The 23,011-nt window shown below is 45.2% G+C and overlaps 2 protein-coding genes across 5 annotated transcripts in view; both read right to left on the bottom strand.

The window, feature by feature from the left end:
• Positions 1-23,011, bottom strand: part of ZCCHC17 (zinc finger CCHC-type containing 17) — a 57,342-nt gene that overhangs the window by 3,484 nt on the left and 30,847 nt on the right. For 3 of the 4 annotated variants that reach the window (XM_036745011.1, XM_036745012.1, XM_036745013.1), the window contains exons 4-7: positions 21,709-21,809; positions 19,523-19,614; positions 16,453-16,553; positions 12,442-12,590 (exon numbers count right to left, since the gene is read on the bottom strand). In XM_036745011.1, coding sequence (XP_036600906.1) covers positions 12,442-12,590; positions 16,453-16,553; positions 19,523-19,614; positions 21,709-21,809 — 443 coding nt within the window. Of the gene's footprint in view, positions 1-10,480; positions 10,883-12,441; positions 12,591-16,452; positions 16,554-19,522; positions 19,615-21,708; positions 21,810-23,011 lie in introns of those variants that run through there. The other variant, XM_036745014.1, reaches the window with a different exon arrangement.
• LOC118837879 (metallothionein-1A-like) lies at positions 9,208-9,632 on the bottom strand. Its single transcript, XM_036745016.1, has one exon. It carries the CDS (start codon positions 9,533-9,535, stop codon positions 9,347-9,349), a length of 189 nt encoding a protein of 62 aa, XP_036600911.1. The 5' UTR covers positions 9,536-9,632; the 3' UTR covers positions 9,208-9,346.

Genomic DNA, 23,011 nt, shown 5'->3' with positions numbered 1-23,011 from the left:
GCTCAATGAGGTGCCAGGGCTCAGCCCCTTTGGCAGCTCCCCCAGAACAAGTAAGCAAGCCAAAGTGAAGGGTCTGGTGACCTCCACTGGGATGGATGATGGGAAAGAGGTAATTTTTTCCAACCAGGGAATTGTCCTCCATGGGGCGGAGGTGCCACACGGTGAGAGGATTGGAGGAGAGGGAAAATGCTCAGGGAATGGGAACAATTCTTGGGGTGTTGAACAAGCGAAGAAGATAGATGCCCGTGAAAGCGAGCTCTCTCTGAGCCCCTGCTCTGCAGCAGAGGCCCAGCCGAACAAAGATGAGGCAGCCCTCCACCAGGAGGAGGTGTTTTCACATGGTTTGGCAGAGATGGAGAACAAAGAGCAGTGACTTCAAATACACTAGCATAGTAGGAGGCTGAAAAAAACCATAAAAAGTGAAAAAGGGAAAGCAGAGGGAGAGCATGTTGCTGTTGCTTGGCTACCCAAGCACAGTACTTTAACATGAAACACAGCAGAAAGTGAAGAGTTAAAATGACTCCCTGCCTTGTGAGGGGAGGAGGAAGGAGGAAGCAGAGAAGGAGGAGATCAAGCCATGACCTAACCGCTCCCACAAAAGCATTCCAGGAAAAGAAGAAATCAGGGAAGGGGAAGTACTGGGGAGCCCGAGGTCTGACCTTTGGGCTAACCCCCGCTTCTTACGCCTTTATAATTTCTGAGAAAGGCTGCAGCAACGTAAGAAGGCCTGGACCTGGCGTATTGGTGACCCCCTGATTCTGAGTGGGAAAAGGAGCCTCAGCTCCCTCACACCTAGAAACCAGTGGCTAAATATCTTAACAATGACTTAAGGGTTTAGGAAAACAGAGCAGGGTTAGCTTCTAGCTAGGGTCCGCCTGTCAGTGAACAGCTCATCACTGTGTGAAGCCTAGGGCCAGAGCACAAGGGAAAGAAAGGCCCATTAAAGAACTATTCACTGAGGTTCAGGGGGAGACAAAGAAGTTCATAATCCAGTTGGAGAGATTCATATACATGACAGGCGCTAAGTCCCAAATCTATGGTTCCATCCTTTTCCTCTGCTCACATACTCCTCTTCTCCCCATTGGGGGGAGGACAAGGCCCACCACTCCTATGTAGGTCCCTCTCTCTCATTTCCCCTGCATATTCCCAACCTTGAGCCCAAACCCCTGGAAGGTTGATGTCGGATTAGATTATGGGACAAATTCGGCTTTGATAAGATGCTGATTTAGGAAAGGTTGGCTTTGGTGTAGTCTTACTTTGGAAGCTAGTCTCTAAGAAAGCTGCCTTTCTAAGCATCTTAGGGAGCTGGGTGGTTAGGCAGATAGAGCCCTGGGCCTGGAGTCAGGAAGGCCTGAATTCAAATCCAGCTTCAGGCACTTGAGCTATGTGACCCTGGGCAAGCCACTCAACCTCTGTTTGCCTCAGTTTCCTCAACTACAAAAATGAGGATAGTACTAGCACCTACCTCCCATGGATGTTGTGAAGTCAAATGAGATAAAAGTTGTAAAGCACTTTGCCCAGTACCTGGTAGACAGCAGGTGCTTGATAAGTGCTGTTCCTTCCCTCTCCTCCCACAGGATATTTAGGGAGAGAGAACAATACCACCATGTGCTTGTATCTCTATGGGAAAGTCCACAATGAGTTGTAAGACACCTGTTAGATAATCTAGGCCAGCCTGTCCTTAAATAATAATCCTCTCTAAAGCACTCTCCACAAGACAGCACAACAGAGACTTTCTTGCCTAAAACAACTGGAAGACAGAGCTCAGCCCTGAGGCCAAAGTAATAGGAATGTGGTTCTTGGAGCCTCTGAACGGCAGGGTGGCCCTAGACCAGTTGCATAAATCTTTGTGAATTCCTAGGTGCGAGTATTCCTGGATGCAGAGCACAAGGTTCTCTGTTTCAGAGCTGAGAAATTCATCACTTGGCAAGAATAACTTCCTAGTACCGCATCTCTCCTAAGTTGACAGATGCACAGTGTGAGTCTGGGCCCATCTGAAAATCATTTTTGGCTTGAGCTCTACTAACATGTGTTTTGAAGGGCCCCTCCAGCCAAAATGAAGCAATGGAAGAGGGCCTACTGCCACCATCTCCCTGCTCATCAGATTTATAGATGGAGAAAGTGAGTGTGCACTCTCTCTTTTTAAGGAATGGAAAAGGAAGTGAGTGGCGAGACCTGAGATCCATGTATAGTATATCTCCAGAGATCATAGGACCTTAGATTTAGAGCTGGAAAAGACCTCAGTGATCTGATTCCAGTCTAACGCCGTCGTTTTACAGATAAGGAAATTAAGGCCTAGTAAGTGGGAGTGATTTGTTCCAGGGTTCAAACATCCTACAGCAGGAATGTGAGCCTTGGTCCTCTGACCCCAAACCAGTGTTCTACATCTACTCTAGCATAAGTCTCTAGATCTAGAGTTGAAGAGGACTCTGAGGCCCTCTGATCCAACCCCTCATTTTACAGATGAGGAAACGTGAGACTCAGAGAGATGGAATGACTTGTCCGAGGTCATATAGGTATGTGTCAGAGGTAGGATCTGAACTGAGGCCCTCATCCCACCACACCTCATCACCTCCCCTACTGCTCGCCAGTGTTTACTGACTTGCACTTCACACTGGTTTTCTCTGGCTGGGTTTCAGGTTGAACAGGGATGAAGGGCCATTACGGGCTGGTAATCATTTACTCTCCCCACAGTTAGGCCTAGGTATTTCTGGCATCATAGATAAAGTATTGCTTGTACTGCTAGTATTAAACTGTGATAACCCTTCGGGCAAAAGGCTCTGAAGCTCTCTTATACTCTGTCCTGGGATACTGAGATGACTTCTTCACTGCTCTGTGCCTCAGTTTCCTCATCTGTAAAATAGAGAATTATAGCCCCTGTCCCCAACCCTCAGCCCCAATCTTCTAAAATGATTCTAAAGTGATCTAGGACAGAAGAGATCCTGGAGGGCAGGAGCTGTTTTCTTTGGCTATTTGTACTCCCTGGGCCTTCTAGGGCACAGGGCCCATCGGAGGCGCCCCTCAGCAGAGTGAAGGTCAGGCATTACTGACTGCTGGTGGTGTGACTTGGGTCGGTCTTCCTTGCCATCTGACACCAGTCTGAGCTCCCAGAGCCAGCCAGAGATCCTCAAGAGGTCCTCCCTTGCTAATGACCATGACATACAGTGAGCAGCTATTCACTTGAGGGCAGCAACTGAGCTGCAGATGAAGTGGGTTCTAGGATGAGGCTTCTGATGCACCCCATGCAGCTGACTTCTAGGCCTGGTGAGGACTCCACCTGAGTCCAACCAGAATGAGAGATTTGAAGGGCCTCTGAGAAGAGTTCCCAACCCTCATTCAGCAGCCAGCTTCTGCTGAGGAGTAGTCTGAAAGGTCAGTACTGCTTTGGTCATTCTCCTGACTTAAGACACAAACCCCCTCCAAACCATATTTACTTAAGGGCTGAAATGGGTTAGTCGATGCCTGATATCTTAAAAGTCTGCAGGAGATACCCTAAGTTTCAAAGCCCAAATTCTTCACGCCATCTCAACCCCCATCCCTCCCCAATGCCTTGAACAACACAAATGCCCATACCACCTCCCTGTCCACATTCTGACTTGTGGCCCTTCCTCCTTCTAAAATTAGACCTGGTATTCACCTCACTAAATGTGGAACTAAATGCTGAGTGGGGCCGTCCCCTGGCCAAAGGCACTGGCGCTGGTCTCAGGAGCCTGTGTGACTACTTCAGACATAGTACGTTCTCTAGAGTGACAAGAGTCATTTTCTTTAAACATCCTGTTGGCTTCCTTCTAGCTCTTTCAGAGCCCTCCCTGAAGGAGCTCTCAGCTGGCTCAGCTACCAAACCAGGCCTTGTTTCATGGATGGGCGCCACTTGGCACAACCTTTCTATATTCTATGCCCTAGTAAGGAAGTGATTCGATTACCATTTATTAGTACCCAGAGCACTGTGCTAAGTAATGGGAGTGGGGGAGAGGGCACAATGTTTAGATAAGATCTTGGGGAAGGGCAGTACCACTAAGGGTTTCCTGGGGAAGGCAGCATTTGAGTTGGGCTTTAAGGATGAATATGAATTCAACAAGGCCATTCCAACCATTTCCAACAGGTGTCATGATGATCTCCAGGAAGATGATTCCCAGGCCCACTGCCTCCTCGACATATCCACCCGGAAGTCCCATAGGCCCCTTGTGTCGTCCCCCGCAAAGTTCCCTGAGAGCAGGTGTCGTGTCTGCTTTTCCTTTTGTATCCCCAGAACTTAGCCTGGTGATTAGCTGAGAGTAAGCACTTAATAAATCATTTTTCTTTCCTTCATTCGTTTATTCAGCTCAAATTCAACATGTCCAAAACAGAACAATCTTCCCCTAAAATCCAACCCCTTCCTAACTTCCTTATTTCTGTCAAGGACACTACTATCCTTCCCAATGGACTTATGTGGTCAGTGACCTCGAGGTGGAACTGCCCCTAAGCTACAACCCTAACCCTAAGCTACAACAACTGCTCCATGGCAGCCCCCCCGTATGTGACCAGTAATAGGACAGGTGCAGCACAGCCAGCTTGCCTACAACTGGATGCCTAGAGGCACGGCATGCTTAGCCTTCCTCTTCAACAGTGAGATGTGGATCCATCATACTTTTTAATGGGCAAAAGGAAGAGATCACAGCCTTGCTACCACACCCTTCCCTCTGGACCACTGGCCTTTACCATCTAGCTTGCCACCATGTCTTCCTCGATGTGCTGTCTCTTCCCTATCAGAAGGTAAGCTTCTTCAGTAACAGCAACATTGTGCCATAATCAATTTTGATATCCTTAGCTCTTCTCAGCAATAAAACGATCTAAGACAATTCGAAATGACTCATGGTGGAAAATGCTGACCACATCCAGAGAAAGAACTATGGAGACTGAATGCAGATCGGAGCAGACTATTTTCACTTTTTTTGTTTCTTCTTTCTTGTGTTTTTTTTTCCTTTTGTTCTGATTCTTCTTTCACAACATGACTAAATGTGGAAATATGTGTACATGATTGTACATGTATAGCCTATATCAACTTGCTTGCTGTCTTGGGGAGGGAGAAGGCGAAGGCAGAAGAGAGAAAAAAAAAATTTGTAACTCAAAATCTTACAAAAGTGAATGTTGAAAACTATCTTTACATGTAACAGGAAAAAATAAAATACTATTAAGTATATTAAATAAATATAATAAATAAAAATATAAATACATGTAAATAAAATATATATAAAATAAAATACTATTAAGTATATTTAAAAAAGGTGAGCTTCTTAAGAGCAGGAACCATCTTGCTTTTCTCTATATCTCCCCAGGGCTTAGCGTGGTGCTTTGCAAACAGTAAGTACTTCATAAATGCTTCATTCATTCATTCATTTTTTTTTAAAAGCCCCACAACTGAGCTTCCAAAGCTGATTAAAGTTGGTCTGATTATGTGACTTTTCCTCTCTCACAGAGATGGCCAGCTTCTCTAACAGAACACCAGGAAGCCAGGAACTCTTTCTATTCTTTGTATCTACAGCTGCTTACAGGGTCTGCAATACAACAAGCACTTAATAAGTGCTCTATCTGCCTGTCTGCCTGATAGGGTCTGATGGCTCCAGTTTGCAGAGAATGCTTCCTAGTCAGTGAAAATGGGAGCGTTTTGCTTTTCATCACCCTTCACTCTCCACTTTCCTTTTTCAGTCAGTGGTAGGCCTTCTAGGTGCCCAGTTACCCAGGCTCATCCCTGATGCCTCTCTTCTATTCTATCCCCTCCATCTCCACCCCCACTGCCGCTGCCCTAGTTCAGGCCCTCATCCCCACGATTGGTCTTTAGTCTCTTCTTCCATTCTTTCTCTCACACACCTCTCTGATCATGAAGTTCTGCAAAAAACTTCCGATGTTTCCCCAATGCCGAGTCAATTCAACAGCCATCTGCTAGGAGCCCCTGGTGCTAGTCTGTCCTAGCATCTGTGTGTTTAGATTGGAAACAACTGAGTTTCAGATAGGCTTGGTGACTTGCCCAAGATCACACAGCTGCTAAGTGTCTGAGGCTAAGTCCAGCCACTGTGCCACCTAGCTGCCTGATATCAACTGGGCTCTTCTCACTGCATGGCAGTCCTTTTACTGCCCGACTTTCTATTAAATCCCCAGAGCATCTGCTCTAAGCCTTCTCCTCTTAAGCCAGACAAACCAGCACTGTTCCATTCCTCCCAGCAGAGGACTCAACCTCATATTTGACCAGAATCAAGGCCATTCACTTTCCTTCTCAATTCCACACCAAGTTACTCTCTCTATCATCCTTGACTTTCTTTTTTTTCCAGTCTCTGAGGGAAGGAGTGGGCCTTCTCCCTGGAGATTCCAACTCATTTATTGAGCCCTTGTCCCCAACACCTCCTATCCCCTCCCCACTCACCCCTGCTCAAGAAGCTAGAGACATTCTCCTTGCCTTTAGGAAGAAACACAAACTCTTTGTTTTTTTTGGGGCGGGGGGCGGGGAGGAGATGTATTTCAAACTCTTAACCACCTGGCTGTAGCATCCTTTTCCAGGTTACACTCCACATATCATTCCCCTTAACCCCAAACTGTTTAACTTCTTGTTCCCCACACAAGATATTCCATCTCCTACCTCTGTGCATTTGCCCAGGCTGTTCCCCGCTCCTAGAATGCTCTCAGGTCTCACTTCTGTCTGTTGGAAACTCCTGCTCCCTTCAAAGCTCAAATCAAGTGCCATTGAGCTTTTTCTGATTCTTCCAGTTGTTAAAGCACCTCCTCCCACCCCCAATCACTATATATTTCTTTTGAAAATAGCCTGTCTTTACTTATCTGTGAATGTCCTATAAATCTCTCCCACCCAAAAAGAATATAAATTCCATGAAGGCAGGGGCTATCTCATTTATATTTGTATCCTCAGCACCCAGCACAGAGTAGGCTTTTAACAAATGTGGTGGGGGAGTGGGCAGCAAGGCAACACAATAGACACAGCATTGGCCCTGGCGTCTGGTTGGTTAACTGATTGTTTTTTCCACTCCACCACACTTCGGTCACAGAATGCTGGCCGCCCCCAACTGGTCACCTTCTCCAGGACCCCTTCTTACATGCTCCCCACTGCTGCTTGCAGGTCCCCTTTCTGCTGCCCTACCTCACAACCTTGTTTCCTTTGAAGTTCACCTATCCAGATCCCCGTCACCATCATCTACCAACCCATAGTTGATTCTTCCTGAAGTCATCCAGTACCTAGTTCATAGTCTTCTTCTCCATCAAAATCCCCGGCTGCCCCTTTGAGCATTTCAACACATATGCTGATGTCCCCTCAAACAACTTCCAATTCATGGATCTCTTCAGCTCCTGCGACCTAAACTTTCATAGCACCTCAAACACACAGAGATGGTCAAGGCTGTACTGCCAGTACCCAGAGCCCTGAGATTCTTCTCTGATCATAATCTCCTTTCCTTCTCTCTTTCCAGCTTCACTGTTCCTAAGCCTAATTCATCCTCACCATAACGTCTTGTCACTCCATCCTTCCATGTACTAACTTTCCTCTCTTCACAGTCTTGATCTAGTTAACTAGTTCAATTATATAGACCCTTGAATTCCTTGCCCCTTTTACCTATCATTACTCAGGTCTCATCAAACTACCCTGGGTTACCCTCAGGTGCTGCTTTCTCTGATCCTTCATTCAGCTGTGCTGACTGGGTCCTTACCACTGCACAGCAGAGCCCTTTTCTTTTTCTGATTGCCTCTCTGGGGGATGTTCCAAACCTTCTCCATAGTCTCCAAGCCTCCTACATGACTTCTTCACTTTCACACAGCAGAACATCTTGTCTCCTCCTCAGTGAGGAAACTGAAGCAATCCATTATAAACCCTTCTGTGTGGACACCTCAAAACCTCTCCATATCACCTTCCATTCTCTCCTTTATTCCAGTCTGAAGACAAGGTAAGCCTCTTCCTTGCCAAGGCTGGACCCTCTACCTGTGAGCCCTTCAGCCTCCCCTCTATGATCTGTTTCAGAAGCTGACCACTTCAACTGAGTGTTGTAAACTAAAAATAAAAAAACTAAAAAATTTTTAAAAAGAGTGTGCAACAGACAAAAAAAAAGAACTCTGATCAGTGTGATGACAATCATTCCAGAAGACTGATGATGAATCATGATGCCTCTACTTTTGACAGAGATGATGGACTAATAGAGTAGGACATATATTTTCAGATGCGGCCAATGTGTGGATTTGTTTTGTTTGTTTAGGTTTTATTTTATTTTATTGGCGATGGGGAGTGGGAGGAATAATAGCAATGCCACAAAAAAGTAGCAGAGTAAAAATACAAAGAAAGGAGCAGAAAGAAGTGCAGGAGACAGAGACAAGCAGGGCAGTGTTGGAGCACCATGTTAAATTTAATATATACTGTACATTGCTATACATAGATTCAGTTTCAAGTGCTATCCTCATTTTATGGTCTTCTTTGTATATGGGAATATTTATATTTGTTATCGAATGAGATAATATATATGTGTATATATATACATACATACATATATATGTATGCATACACACACATACACACACATATGGCACTTTGCAAACATTAAAGGAGTATATAAAGCTGTTTAAAAAAAGAAAAAGCTGACTACTTCACCCTGTCTTTCTCCCGTCTTCCATCTCTACTTATAGGCTCTTTGCAGGCTACCTCAAAGCATGCTCAGATCTCCCTCGTCCTTAACAAAGCCTTCATTTAATGCTGCCCTCTCCTCAGTCTGGCAGTCTATGTGTCTCTTCCTTTCACGGCCACTCTAGCAAAAGTCACCTATGCTCCTTGCCTTCAGTTTGTCACTTCCCATTCACTTTTCAACTCCGTGTAATCTGGCTTCCAAACTCACCAACCAAATTCAATTGTTCGCTCTGAGGTTCGGAAATCCAATTTTATTTTCAGTTTTAAATTCTCATTTTCCCCACTCTTCCTTTCTCATCCACTGAGAAAGCAAGAAAGCCAAAACCTATTACAAATGTGTATAGTCAAGTAAAACAAATTCCGTGGTAGCCCTTCACCCCTGCCCTGCTCCCTATCTAGACATAATTAGCATACTTTATCAGGAGTCTTCTGGAGCTGTGGCTGGTTCCATGGTATTGACCAGAACTAAGACTTTCCAAGTTGCTGACCAATGAGCTCTTACTGTTCCAAGTCTGCTGCTATCACACTCCCGTTCACTCCTGTTCCATGGCTCACTACTGCTTCTTTTTTTTTTTTTAATCATTTAGTGACTTTATTTTCATTTCATAGAAGGGAAAAAGAGTAGAAAACACATCTGGGTGTATAAAAAGTCAGGTCTGTACAAATTCCTCTATTTATGGGCACAGGGAGACAGGAGCATCAGTGGCAGCAGCTGCAACTCTCAGTCTGGGGGGCTTTGCAGACACAGCCCTGGGCACACTTGGCGCATTCTGCTGGGCAACAGGAGCAGCAACTTTTCTTGCAGGAGGTGCATCGGCAGGATTTACATTTGCAGGAGCCTACACAGGTGCAAGAGCCACCGTCCTCACAGCTACAGTTGGGGTCCATGGCTGGCAGGTAGATGTCAGGCACGCAGTTCTCACAGGAGGATGGATGGGAGAAAGATGTTGTCTACTACTGCTTCTAAGATAACACTAACCTATTCTGCTTGGTTTTTGAAGTTCATCATAGTCAGGCTCCAACCTCTCCATCCACACTAATTTCACAGTGGTTCCCTTCCCTGTCCTATTCCAGCCAGAGTGGACGACTCACCACTGAGGCACTGTTTTTCCCCCTTCTCCTCCCATCTGTCCATGACTAAGCTCCTACTTAGAAGTGTCCCCCTGAGAGGGCTCTGGCCTGGCTCCTTTTCCCTTCTCTCTAAGGGACAAAATCAGCTCCCATGGGTTCAATTATTATCTCTAGACAGATGAATCCCAAGTCTGTGTGTCAGCCCTAATATCTCTCTAGGCACTCCTAATGCATATCCCCACAAGAAAATCTCAAAGGCATCTCGAACTCAACATGTCCAAATGAGAACTTGTTATCTTCTCCCTCTTAAAAGTGCCCCTTCTCCCAATTTCTCTATTTTTGTTCAGGGCATCACCACCAGTCCAGTTACTCAGAAGCACAACTTCAGAGTTATCCTCAACTTTTCCCTGTCCCTTACTCCCAATTTTTGACCAGTGGCCAAGTCCTGTGGATTCTACCTCAATGACCTCTCTTACTTGGGGGCCCCCTTCTCTGCACTATCATGACAGCTTCCCTGGCTTCTTTAAAGTCCCAATTAGAATCCTGTTTTCTACAGGAAACATTTCCCAATCCCTTTTAATTCTAGTGCCTTCTGGTCTGTTGATTGTTTCCTTTTTATCTGGTAGATAGCTTAGCTGCATATAATTGTTTTATGTTATCTCCCCCATTGGATTATAAGATCCTTGAGGGCAGAGACTCTCTTTTGCCTCTTTTTGTATCCCTGGTGCTTAGCACAATGCCTGGCACATAGTAGGTGCTTAAAAAATGTTTACTGACTGACAAATCATAACAGCGATGGTGTGATGTAAAGTAAATGTGGAATCAAATAAATTTTGTTCCAATTTCTGCTCTGCTACTTACTTCCAGTGTGACCTTGGACAAGTCGCTAACCTTTTTGTGCCTTGGCTTCCTCATCTATAAAATAAGAAAGCTGGACTGGACATCCTCAAAGGTCCTTCTGAGCCCTGGGTCTATGATCCTGTGATCCCTAGTTAAGGTCCTCACCACTTATCGGGATTTGCAAAAGCTTCCTAATTGATCCCCTTGCTTCCAGGATCCCTTCTAGAACTCATCCTCCAAAGAGCCAGGAAAGTCGTCTCCTTTAAGGCTCACATCTGACCATGTCACATCTTGCCCAGAAAACACCAAAGGCTCCCTCAGCCTCTAGGACAAAACACAAGTCCATCTGTTTATCCTTTAAGACCTTGCCAGCGCTGGACCCACTGATTTGCCCCATCTCTTTCCTGCCCTCCACGTTCCAGCCCCACGGACCTTCTTGCTGTTCCCTGCTGGGGATGTTCTCTCTGCCATTTCTATATTTTTGTCCAGGCTGTTCCCCAGGCCCAGGATACTGTCTCTTACTACACTTAGATTACTTTAAGGCTCACCTTGGATGCCACATCCTATGCAAATCCCTTTTGGATCTAAGGAATTCTCTTCCTCCTCCGATCATTTTACTTATCTCTGAATAGGCTACATTTCCCAAAAGCCTCTGAGAGGAGGGACTGGTTTTTGTTGTTATCTTTGTATTCCTGATGCTGGCACATAGTAGGCACAGTAGATACATTTCTACTGATTTGAATTGTTGACAATAACATGCCCATTAAGCTGAATCTTCCTCCTCCTTCTCATATCCTGCTCTCAGTTCACAGAGTAGATATCTGTTATATAATCTGGAGATTTCTATTACAATGTACTTGGCTAATTGTATTAGAATGGGTTTAGATAAAACACATCTGAATGATAAGGATAAGTATTATCAAGCTCCTAACAGGTTCCCCACAAAGATGCAGAGCATTTCTGCAAACCAAAAGACTGTAAGGCAGGGGAAGGCTCCTGAGGGCCATCCAAGGCTGGCTCACTGTACTGAAGAAATGGCAGCAGGGACCAAGAGTCCCAGAAAAGGCGGTCATCAGCTGCTCCAGCCTCACTGACAAGAGGATAATGCCACCTGGGACGTCGGTCCTGCCTCTATCTTGCAGGGAGCCCTTTCTCTGAGCCTCTAAAGAGTCAGCCCATGAAGCTGCAGCAAAGTATCGAGGACAATGCCCAGGATGTTAGGCTCCATACCAGGGAAATGGACAGAAGTCGTTTGGAAGAGAACAGAGGAAGCTGGAAATTATATAAATTCAATCTCCCCATTTTATAAATGGGCAGCTAGGTGGCACTGTGGATAAAGTGCTGGGCCTGGAGTCAGAGAGACTCATCTTTCTGACTTCAAATTTAACCTTATATACTTACTAGCTGTGTGACCCTGGCAAGTCATTTAACCCTGCTTGCCTCAGCTTCCTCATCTGTAAAATGATCTGGAGAAGGAAATGGCAAACCACTTCAACACCTTTGCCAAGAAAACCCTAAAATGGGGTCATGAAGAGTCCAGCACAACTGAAATGACTAAACAACAACATTTTACAGAAGTAGAAACCAGGGTCCAGAGGTTATTAATTTATCCCAGATCACCCAGTTTATCAATGGCAGAGCTAAAGCCAAAACTTGAATCTCCCAATTTCTAGCCCAATGCTTTCATGAAACCTAAACTCCTAAGGACGGGCTACTATTATTTTTAAAAATAACCTCCAGTAGGACAGCATCAACCTTTCTATTCCGTAAGTGAGAAGGCCCATTTATTCCGTGCTGCAAGGGAAGGACCTTCTGCTGGCCTCGAGTGTGTCCTGCCTGACCTGTCTGGCACTAACTGATGGAGACAGGAAGGCAGCACTCACCTTCTTCCTCTTCCGGGAAGTAGTTTCTGTTTGTACAGACTTCCCTCCCTCAGTTTCTGCTGCACCTGCTTCTTCTTCTTCCTCCTCCTCAGGTACCAGGCTATATTTGGTGCCTCCTGGTTGCATGAAACAGTCCTTGGCAAAATGACCTATGGGAAAGGTGGGAAAGGCAGGAGATGAAGCTGGCCCATCCCTCCCTACTTCAGTTGGCAGGCGAGTCTTTCCTGGGAGCCCTGGAGAAGGACACATCCAGGAGAGGAAGTCAGAAGCAATGGTCTGGTCGATGGACTGGCTCCTACAGTTCCTGTAATTCTCGAAGCCTGAGCAAACTGGGCCGGGAGTCTGAGCTGCTTTGACCTTGGAAAAGGCAACAGCCATTTGGATGGAGGCATCTCTATCCCTCCATTAGCACTGGGGCTTATTAATTTTTAAAGCTGTCTTTTCAAACTTACTCCTGGCATTGGAAGGCTACAAGGGAGTGTGAGATGTCTCTGTTGAGGAAGCTAGGGGCAGGCAGGGCTCCCTCGGAAGTCAGGTTGTGGCCATGGCCAGGAAGAGAAGATCCCAACCCTGTTACTGGGGGACAAAAAAGGGGTCACTAAATCGCCTGGTTATCTCCTCTGTTATGGCATGGTTGGGCCTAATTCTGCTTCCCGCTGTTCCACCATTCCTCCTTGGCATGCCTGTTTTACCTCTTGTTCTGAGTCTATGGATACTGGCACTTTGATATATGACAGCTGTGTTCTACACCAAGGATTGCCATGTGCACAAAATGAAAGGGTTTTTGGATGCCCTCTGCCACTCTCCTGAGGAGTAGCCAAGCCCCAAAGCCACATGGAAACCAGTCAGAGCAAGTCAGCCTCATCAAATGAAACAACAGGGACCGTCATGGGGTAATGTAGGGGTTTAGTAGATTCCCTAGAGGACCATGGACAGATTTCAGGGGGTCCATGAAGTTGGACAGAAAAAGATTGTCTTTGTATTTGCCAACCTCTAGCTGAAATGCAGTGTTTCCTTTAATTATAAAATCCCATCCCCCCCAAACCCAGACAAACATAAGATGAACCATTTTTCTAAGGAGAAGATCCATAGGCTTTTCCAGACTCTCAAAGAGCTCCATGATACACAAAAAGGGCTGAAATATAGAGAAAGGAGAACTAAACTGGGAGCCGGAGCTCCAGGTTCAAATTTCAGCTTGGTCATTGGCTTGCTGTGTGATTTTGGTGAAGTCACTGAATATCTAAGACTATGAGTTTCCTCATAAATCAGAGGCTCAAACTGGAGCATGCATGCATGTGCGTGCACACACATATTTTTACCAGCCCCAGGAGGTCATCACTATCGGGAATGGTCCGTGAGGAGGGTTTCTCTGTTTCTCATGGCCTTAGAGGCTGCCTGTGGCACTGACAGGTCAGTGAGGTCAGTGACAGGGTCACAGAGCCAGTTTGTAGCACAGGTGGGTTTGGACCTACAGGTCTTCCTGACTCCAAGGCTAACTCTCCATGTTGGTTATTATTACTTAGAATGAAAATGCAACATGAGATTTCCTCTGATCTGAGCCACGTTCACACTCCTCCGAAGAGGACAAAGGATCTTCTCTTACAGGTCAATTTTCCCTTCTTAGAGCCGAGATAGTATAAGCAGGGACTTCTGAACCTGCAAGTTCGAGCTGGGACATAAAGTTGCCATTAGTCACCAGAACAGTCAAAAAGAGGAAGAAAAAAGAAACAGCTGAGAGGAATGAGTGCTTGAAGTAGAAAGGTATGAGGGGTAGCAAATTCAATTAATTCTGAAGGTTAGAAATTGGCAGAGCGTCTCATTATAAGGCCAACGTGGAGCCTGAGGTACTGCCTCACAGTCATAAGATTGGCTAACATGAAAGAAAAGGAAAATGACAAATGTTGGAGGGGCTATGGGAAAATAGGGGCACTAATGCACTGCTGGTGGAGTTGTGAACTGATCCAACCATCCTGGACAGCAATTTGGAATTACGCCCAAGGGGCTCTAAAACCATGCATACCCTCTGCCTCAGCAATAGCACTACTAAATGTATCCCAGAAAGAGCAAATCAAAAGAAAAAGGACCTACGTGTACAAAAATATTTATAGCAGCTCTTTTTGTGGTGGCAAAGAACTAGAAATCGAGGGGAAGCCCATCAACTGGGGAACGGCTAAACAAGTTGTAGTATCTGATTGTGATGGAGTAGTATTGTGCTATAAGAAAGGATGAGCAGGACGCTCTCAGAAAAACCTGGAAAGACTTCCATGAACTGATACAAAGTGAAGTGAGCAGAACCAGGAAAACATCATACGCAGTAACAGCAATACTGAATGATGATTGACTGTAAGAGACAATTCCAAAGGACCAAAGATGAAAAGTGCCATCCGTCTCCAGAGAGAGAACTGATGAAATCTGAATGCAGATTTAAGTGTAATTTTCACACTTTACTTTTCTTACCCATTTTTTTGGGTAACATGGCTAATATGGAAATGTTTCATATGACTTCATATGTATTGAAAATACATATGAATAAAAGAAATATAATAAAAAATAAAATAAAATAAAAGAATGTTAAAAATAAAAAATAATAAATAAAAAAATAAAAATAATGAATGTTAAAAAAATAAAGCCAACAAGGGAAGACAGCCTAAGAACATAGCTCTTAAATAAATATGTGTGTAAAACTAGAAGGAACCTAAGAAAATGAGTTAGATGAAAATAATGGCATTCTTGATGTGAGAAACTGTGTTTAGAGTCTGGAATTTCAGGAGTTTGAGAAAAAAAATGAAGAATAAGGGTGTTTTCTTGGCTCCTGGAGAAGATTCACAAGCACAACTAGATTAAGGTCTCTTGATTTCTGTAGCAGAACAGCGATAGCCCTCGGGGAAACAAAAGAGGTCACTGATCACAGCCTGATCCAGCCATGGCTTTGTAACAACCCCCCAACTTGAAGAGGCAACAGGTAACTCTGGAGGATGCCAGGACTTATTCATCCTGGGAAGTACGTGAACAACCTCTCAGCAGGGGAAGCCAGGCAAGACCTGGGGGAGCCAGCCAATAGCCAACGATGGCAGCTCAGGCTTACCAGCACTTCCTTCACAGCATCCTTGTCCAATAGGGAGTAAAAAAGTATAAGTGTGACCTTCTAGAGAGGTGACATGGCAAGGACTCTGAGGAAGGTGAGAGGCTGGCAGGAGTGACCATGAAGGCAAGAGAGGGTGGGTGTCTGGATTGAGGGAGAGAGAGAGTAGGAGGAGGAAGAGGGAGGAAATGGAAAGGGATGAAGAGAGACACAGAGAGGAGAACGGGACAGAGAGAGAAAGACAGAGAGAGAGAAAGACACACACACAGACAGACAGGGACAGAGACAGAGATAGAGAAGAGAGAGGACACAGACAGACAGAAAGACAGAAATGGAGGGAGGCAGGGAGAGAGAGAGAGAGACAGTGACAGAGAAGAAAGGGAGAAGGGGGAGAGAGAGACAGAGAGAAGAGACACACAGAGAAACACAGAAGAGACATAGAGAGGGAGGGGGAGAGACAGAGACAGGAGGGAGAGAGGAGAAAGAGAGAGAGGGGGAGAGAGGGAAGGAGGGGGAAGGAGAGAGAGACTGAGAAAGAGTGAGAGACAAAGACAGAGACACACACAGAGACAGGAGAGAGGAAAGAGACAGAGAAACAGGCAGAAATAGATAGAGGGAAAGAGGAAGTGAGAGAGAGGAGAGAGGGAGACACATACACACATACAGAGACAGGAGAGGCAGAGAGAAGAGAGAGGCAACGACAGATAGAGAAAGGCAAAGAGGAAGACAGAGAGAGAAAGAGAGAGAGGGAGGGAGGAGAAAGAGACAGAGAGGAAAGGGAGGAGAGAGAACAGATAAGAGCAGAGAGACACAGACAAGATATGCTGAGAAATAGAGAGACAGAGAGGGAGGAAGGGAGAAGAGAGGAGGGAGATGGGAAGAGGGGGTGTGAGGTGTGGAGGAGATGGGTCAGCATTAGCCCTCCCTACCTCTGCAGCCACACTTCTTGCAGGTTGTATTCAGGACAGCCTCGAGGGTAATCTTCTGCCCTGTGTAATCCTTGAACGACCTCTTCCGCCTCTCTTCTTGGCTGAAATGAAGCAGGATTAACATTTACTGTGGTTCTCTCAAGAGAAACAGCTTTTGTGGATTCTAGTCTCTCTTTGTTACTGGTTTGATGGTAAAAGATAGAGGCAATATGACCCAATCTGTCAAGACCTAGGAGTCCAGCACATCTCAAACAGAACAATACACCAAAATAATAGATGGTAGGGAACAGGCCAGAGGGAGGCCTTGTGGGAGGTGTAGGTGATGAGTCTTATAACAGGGAAGGCTCTTTGCTTACTTCCCAAAAACAGAATGGCATTGGCACCAATGGCCTCCTATGACCTCTCCTTAACTATGAGCTATGGCCTTAAGTGTGCTTTCTAATCTAGTGAGAGCTCTCAGCACTCCTAGGCCCAGTGCATCTTACCATAGGAGGTATGTACCCCAGTGAAATGTAGGTAAAAATCATCATCTATGATAGAAAACTCCTTGATTTCTTGGATCTCAGTCAAGTGTTTGAATAAGGAACAAAGTTTTTTTCTTTCTTTTTTTTTTGGGGGGGGCAGTGTAAAGAAACCTGAAGCTCTAAACAACAATGAAAGAGGATTTTGGCAAGGCCTCATCTTTAGCTGTGCCCCCAAACCCTCTGCTCAGCATTCTGCTTCAGACCTCCTCAGATATAGGAATGAGGTCACATGTCCGGTATGGACCCACAGGAAATAAGTCTCTCAAAATAAAAGGTAAAGCCCAGCTTGCTCTCAGAATACAAACTTGAGGATTGGGCATAACTCCCAGGTCTCCACTGGGGTAACTCATTTACATTTCTCTGGCCTCTGTCTCAAACAGTCAGTCAATCAACAAATATTTATGGGGCACTCATTATGTGCAAGATACTGGGGATACAAGTACAAAGAGTGAAACAAACCCTCTTCACTTGCTTAGCCAAATTTAGCTAGAATCACTTCAAATCATAGCCAAAAAATATTCAGTATAAACAAAGTCAAGGTGGTGGATTCTGATAGATTACAGGCCAAATAATTTCCCCCGCATAATACTCAATTTAATCAAGCAAATATGTCATCTCTTCCCTACACAAACTGGACAACTTGCCATTTTTCAAACAGACCAGCTGATTTCCTGCCTCCCTGCCTATTAGGCTGTCGAGCCAGAATGTAGCTGTCTCTTCGCTTTATGTGCTTAAATCCCCAAACATTTCAAAATCCAATTAAGAGTCCCTCCTCCATGACTGGCCCAGCTGGACATTTGGTCTTGGTCACTTTCCTTTACTACCACGCACCTTTCTTAGAGCACTAGATCATAAACTCCAAGAGAAGGGACTGCGTGTTTGCTAGGTAGGGTAGGTGCTCACTACATGCTTGCTGAAATGCTGCTGTTTACAGCAGGCTGCATGAGAGAGAAGCTCCCTGCCTGAACCCTGGGAGCCCTTCCCAGTTTCTGTCACTGTGCTAGGAAATAGAGGTGGTCTTTTGTCTTCCTTGGTTTGTCCTTGTCAGGGCATTCCTGGTAAACCGTACTGCTTCTGGGGCTGCCTCAACTATAGCTCTAGGAAGGGAAAGTGATTGATGAGCATGCAGTGAACCAGTGGCCGAGGTGTAAATCAGGTCCCCAGAACCCTGACTTATAATGGGTTTCTATTCTAACTGGCATGTAACGTGCTCATACTCAGTACTACCAAAAAATGGAGAAGTAGGAAAATCATCAGGAGGCACATGAAAATCCCCAAACACAAAGCAATTTAGCCAAACTGTTATCACAGTAACTGGGGCAACCAAATGACTCCCCTGAGGCAGGAAGGAGTCAGTAGGACCACTCAGCAAAGGAGTGAGTGCCTGGAGCAGTCTTGCCTATGTATGGGACAGCACACAGCTAGGGTTTAATGGGGGAGGGGGGACTAATTTGAGTTGCCAATGTATTCAGCCTCACAGGATTTGGAACTGGAAAGCCCTCTGCAGACCATCTGGTCTAACTGCCTTATTTCATACACAAAGGAAATGAAGTCCAGAGAGGGAAAGTAATTAAGCTCAGATGACACAGGTAGTAAGTTCTCTGACCCCAAATCAGCAGAATCAGTACACTACTCCAGAACTGGCCAGAAAGCCTGCTTCTTCAGAGTATCTTCAAACGAGATGAAAGGAAGCCCCAGCAAAAGCTCCAGTGCAAAGTACAAACCATGAGGGGAGGAGTCTGGGTGACTGTGGGCCTTTACTTTCACTCTGCTAAGAATGGGGGAGAGGGCAGGAATTCTGTGTCTGCGTATCCCCTTCCTCCCTTAAGAGGTTTGTAGCTTAATCATATACAGTGAGGACACAGAAATTCAGATCGAGCTGCAGACCTGGAATCAGAATAAGCCCTGAGCCTTTCCACTCTCTAGGGAAGGTGTTCTCTGCTTGGAGTCTATGTACAAATTTCAGTGTGGCTGTAACCTTGGAAGGGAAAAATATTACATTTTTATTTCAATAGAATTGGTTTCCTGTGTAATTCTGTGCATTATATTTCATATATTTAAAAAGATTATTCTGTGAAGAGTCTATAGACTTCACCAGCCTGCCCAAGGGATCCAAACACAAAAATGGTTAAAGACCCCTGGTCCGGGAGGACGTCTGGGAGTTACAGTAAACACTTAACTAAGTAAACCTAAGGCAGGGCCCCAAAAAACAGAAGGTAATACCATGTAAGAGTGCTACCCCATCTGGGTGAAAAAATGTGTTTCACTCCTAGATTAAGGTCAGAGGTTGATTGACTGAGGTGCTATATTTGGCGACAGTACCCACGGCACATGTGGGCCTCAATTCCCTTCCTGACTGTCTTAAGACTATTAGGTCTTCAAATCATAGTCACAGACAAGGTTAATGTATCTGGGCTAGAGTCACAAAGCAGGATCATAAAGATAAATGAATATTTGTCAACTATCTGATTCAAAAGACAGAAAAGGGCTCAAAAAGGTTGTTCAGGAGGCTAGATTTTTCTGACCTGATAAGCCATTTAACTTACTCGGTAATGATGTTGTTGGGGTCAAGGTCTTTCCCGGTCCCTTGGTTGACAACTTTCATGGAAAGGGACAGCTTAACCTTGTCATCTTTAATCTGCAGGAAGCAAAAGTAGAGTCATCAAAAAGAGCTCAACCAAGAGCTTTACTGATGATGGCGCTAGCCTGTAAACTGCTTGGCGGAGTACACTCGCCTAAATAATGGGCACCAAAGGCATCTCCTGAGTGTCTACCATGGTGGGCACTGCTGGCAGGGGTGGAGGCTGGGGGCCAGTGTACAAAGAGAAACAAGAAACCACCTCTGCCTCCCAAGAAGCTAGCTGAGGAGACCAGACACATAAAATAACTTCGGGCAGCCTACATTAAGAGACAAGTGAATGGGAAAGAGAGTAAAGGCTACAGAGTTTGGTGGAGGGAGCCATTACTGAGAACTGGGAGCCTGAACTAGGCCTTGAAGGCATGGTAGAACTTAGACATATGGAGAGGAAGAAGGAGGGCATGCAAGAATGGAAGGGTAACATGAGCAAATGCATAAAGGTGGGATTACCTATGGCATGTTCAGAAATAAGGAAGAGACTAACCTAGCTAAAGAGGCAGGGTCCTACAGGGAGGGCAGGAAGAAGAAGGCGGGAAAGTAGGCAGAGAATCAGACACGTGTTCTCAAACATGGTCGATGTCTTGATTTCTTTTGTTTGACTATACATATTTGTTACAAGGGAGGTTTTCTATTAGTAGGGAGGTAAGTTAGCAGCTAGTGATAGAAAGAGAAGAAAGCAGCAATAAAACATTTTTTTAAATGTATAGAAGAAAAAAAGGAGCATAGATGGGGACACGGTAATTTTGTTACTACCTTGCTAAATAAATATCTATATACATATATATTTTTTTCAAAATTATATAGAATAGAAATTTACAGTTTCTTATACAACCTTCTTCCCTGTCCTTGGTACCTCCAGATGTTTGCTGATGACTTAAGTTTACGTTAAAAAAATTAATTTTTAAGAAACAGAAAGTAGAATCAGAGGTCTACAGCTGCAAGGGACCCCAGAAACCAACTAGACCAACCTCATTTTATAGGTAATGAAACTGAGGTTCGGGGAGGTTGAGTGGTTTGCTTAAGGTTATGTCACAGGCAGTAAGCATCAGAGAGGATTTGAACTCAGGTCCTCTGACTCTTAAGCCAGGGCTCTTTCCACCTTCCACTATGCCTCTAAAGGAAAGAGCAAGTACTTATTCTTCTGTAGATAACTAGGAGATTCTTTTCTATCACTGCCAAAAATGTTAGTCGTCAAGAGGGAGATGGCATCCAGTCAGGCCCATTGGGTGATGCTATGATAACCACAGTGACTTTGGAATCAAAGAACATGAATTTTGATCTGGACACTGTTGATCTCTACCTATGTAACCTCTCTGGGCCTGAGTTTATCATCTGCAAAATAAGGGGGTTGGACTACATGGTCTTTTAAGGTCCTTTTCAGCTCTAAATCTAGGACCTTAGGATCTTGACTGATGTCAACTTAGCTCAAGGTGACTAGATTTATTGTCTGTACTCTACAATGGGCACTCTGATCCTGTTGCCTTGTGATCTAATTATTCCTTTGTATGTCTGCTAGTATGTAAGCTTGTCTTAAACTCCCTGGGCAACTAGCCTTTCCAAGGACCGCCATAAATATTTGACTATTAACTTACATCATCCAAACTTAGAGTCAGCTGTGAAATGGGCTAGCCTGGTAATGCTCAGGTGCATGGCATAAGCTGGGGGTGGGGTGGCAGTGGGATTGGAGTAGCAACAAATACTCATTTATTTGCTTCCTGGGGGAAGGACAGACTAGTAATGGGTTGGTTTTTTTCTTTTTTTTGAGCTAACGGAATTCACTATTTATTTGCAAAACTTTGGGAGTCTTGCCTGGATAATGAGGAAATGGACCAAAGAACTTTCTCAGATTCCTTCAAACCCAGAGAGTCAATGAACCTCCAAGGTAAGTAAATGCACCCCAATCCTTCTGATGTGGAAATGGAAGCAGTTTTGGTGAGGTGGGAAAGGAGAAGACATGATAGTGGCAGAGCTCAAAAGCAGAACCACCCACTCTGGGAAGATGACCAGTCTGCCAGCTTCGGTTGAGAATCAAGTCATCATTCTTCCTACACCTTTACATTCCTGCTCACTTGTAGACAAGGCACAGAATTTTACCTCCCGGCCGATAAGCTTCACCCACACTTTGTCACCGACATCCACTATCTCAGAGGGCTTGTCCACTCGACAGGATGACATGTGTGTTCGATGGACCAGGCCTTGAAACAGAAAAGGGAAACATTTAATGTAGGCCTGGTACATCACTAGTCAATGGGGAAAGCACAAAGGAAAACCAGTGTAATCTTACACTACAAGGGCATCTAGTTATGTGCTGTTCACGAGCACAGAGGAATCCAGAGAAAAGTATTAGCCCCCAAACCAAACACAGACAGGAAAGGAATAAAGCAAAATGTCTTTTTTACAGGTGGAATAGAATTCTCAAAAAAATTTTTAATTGATATTTGTTTTTACATCATCTACATTTCCCAATGTATCCCTCTTTTCCCTCCCTCCTAGAAAGCCACCCTTTATAACAAAGAATTCAAAAAACCCAACAGTTCAACCAAATTAACCAAGTCTGACATTATATGCAAAGTTCTATGCCCAATGTCTCCTACCTCTGAAAATAAGTAGAGGGAGGGGGGTGGAGCCAAGATGGCGGCTGGAAAGCAGGGACTAGCGTTAGCTCCCCGCTGAGTCTCTCCAAAAACCTATAAAAAATGGCTCTGAACCAATTCTAGAACTGCAGAACTCACAAAATGGCAGAGGGAAGCAGGGCTCCAGCCCAGGACAGCCTGGATGGTCCCTACATGAGGTCTATTCCACACGGAGCTGGGAGCAGAGTGGAGCAGAGCCCAGTGTGCGCGGCGCAGAACAACCAGACCAGGAGCCAGGCGGAGCGTGCCCTAGCGCCCTGAATCAGTGAGCTGCAGCAGTTACCAGACTTCTCAACCCACAAACACCAAACACAACAGAGAAGGTTAGTGGGAAAAGCTGTAGGAGTGGAAGGAGTTCTCAGTTCGGCTACTGCCCCGGGGGCAGCGGAGGTGGGGCAGCTACAGAACTAAAGCTGCAGTTGCTTCTGGCCCCAGGCCCACCTGGTGGGAGGAATTAAGTGGCGGATCAGAGCAGGAGTGAAGAGCCTGCTGAAGATCTAAGCCCAGTCCAGGTTGGGGGTTCTTGGGGAAGGAGGAGCGCTGGTGTGGCAGAGCTGGAGCATGCCCCCAAGCTTGGAACATAGTTCTCTTAACTCTACAAGCAGTCATACCCCTCTGAAAAACTCAAGGGTCAAGTTAGTTGGATGGGAATATGGCCAGGCAGCGAAAACACACCAAGATTCAGTCTCAGACTTTGGATTCTTTCTTTGGTGACAAAGAAGACCAAAACATACAGCCAGAAGAAGTCAACAAAGTCAAAGAGC

Source organism: Trichosurus vulpecula, chromosome 2, assembly GCF_011100635.1.
Source record: "Trichosurus vulpecula isolate mTriVul1 chromosome 2, mTriVul1.pri, whole genome shotgun sequence".
NCBI lineage: Eukaryota > Metazoa > Chordata > Mammalia > Diprotodontia > Phalangeridae > Trichosurus > Trichosurus vulpecula.
Note: the sequence above shows the minus strand (reverse complement) of the source record. Positions and strands in the feature narration are given on the sequence as shown.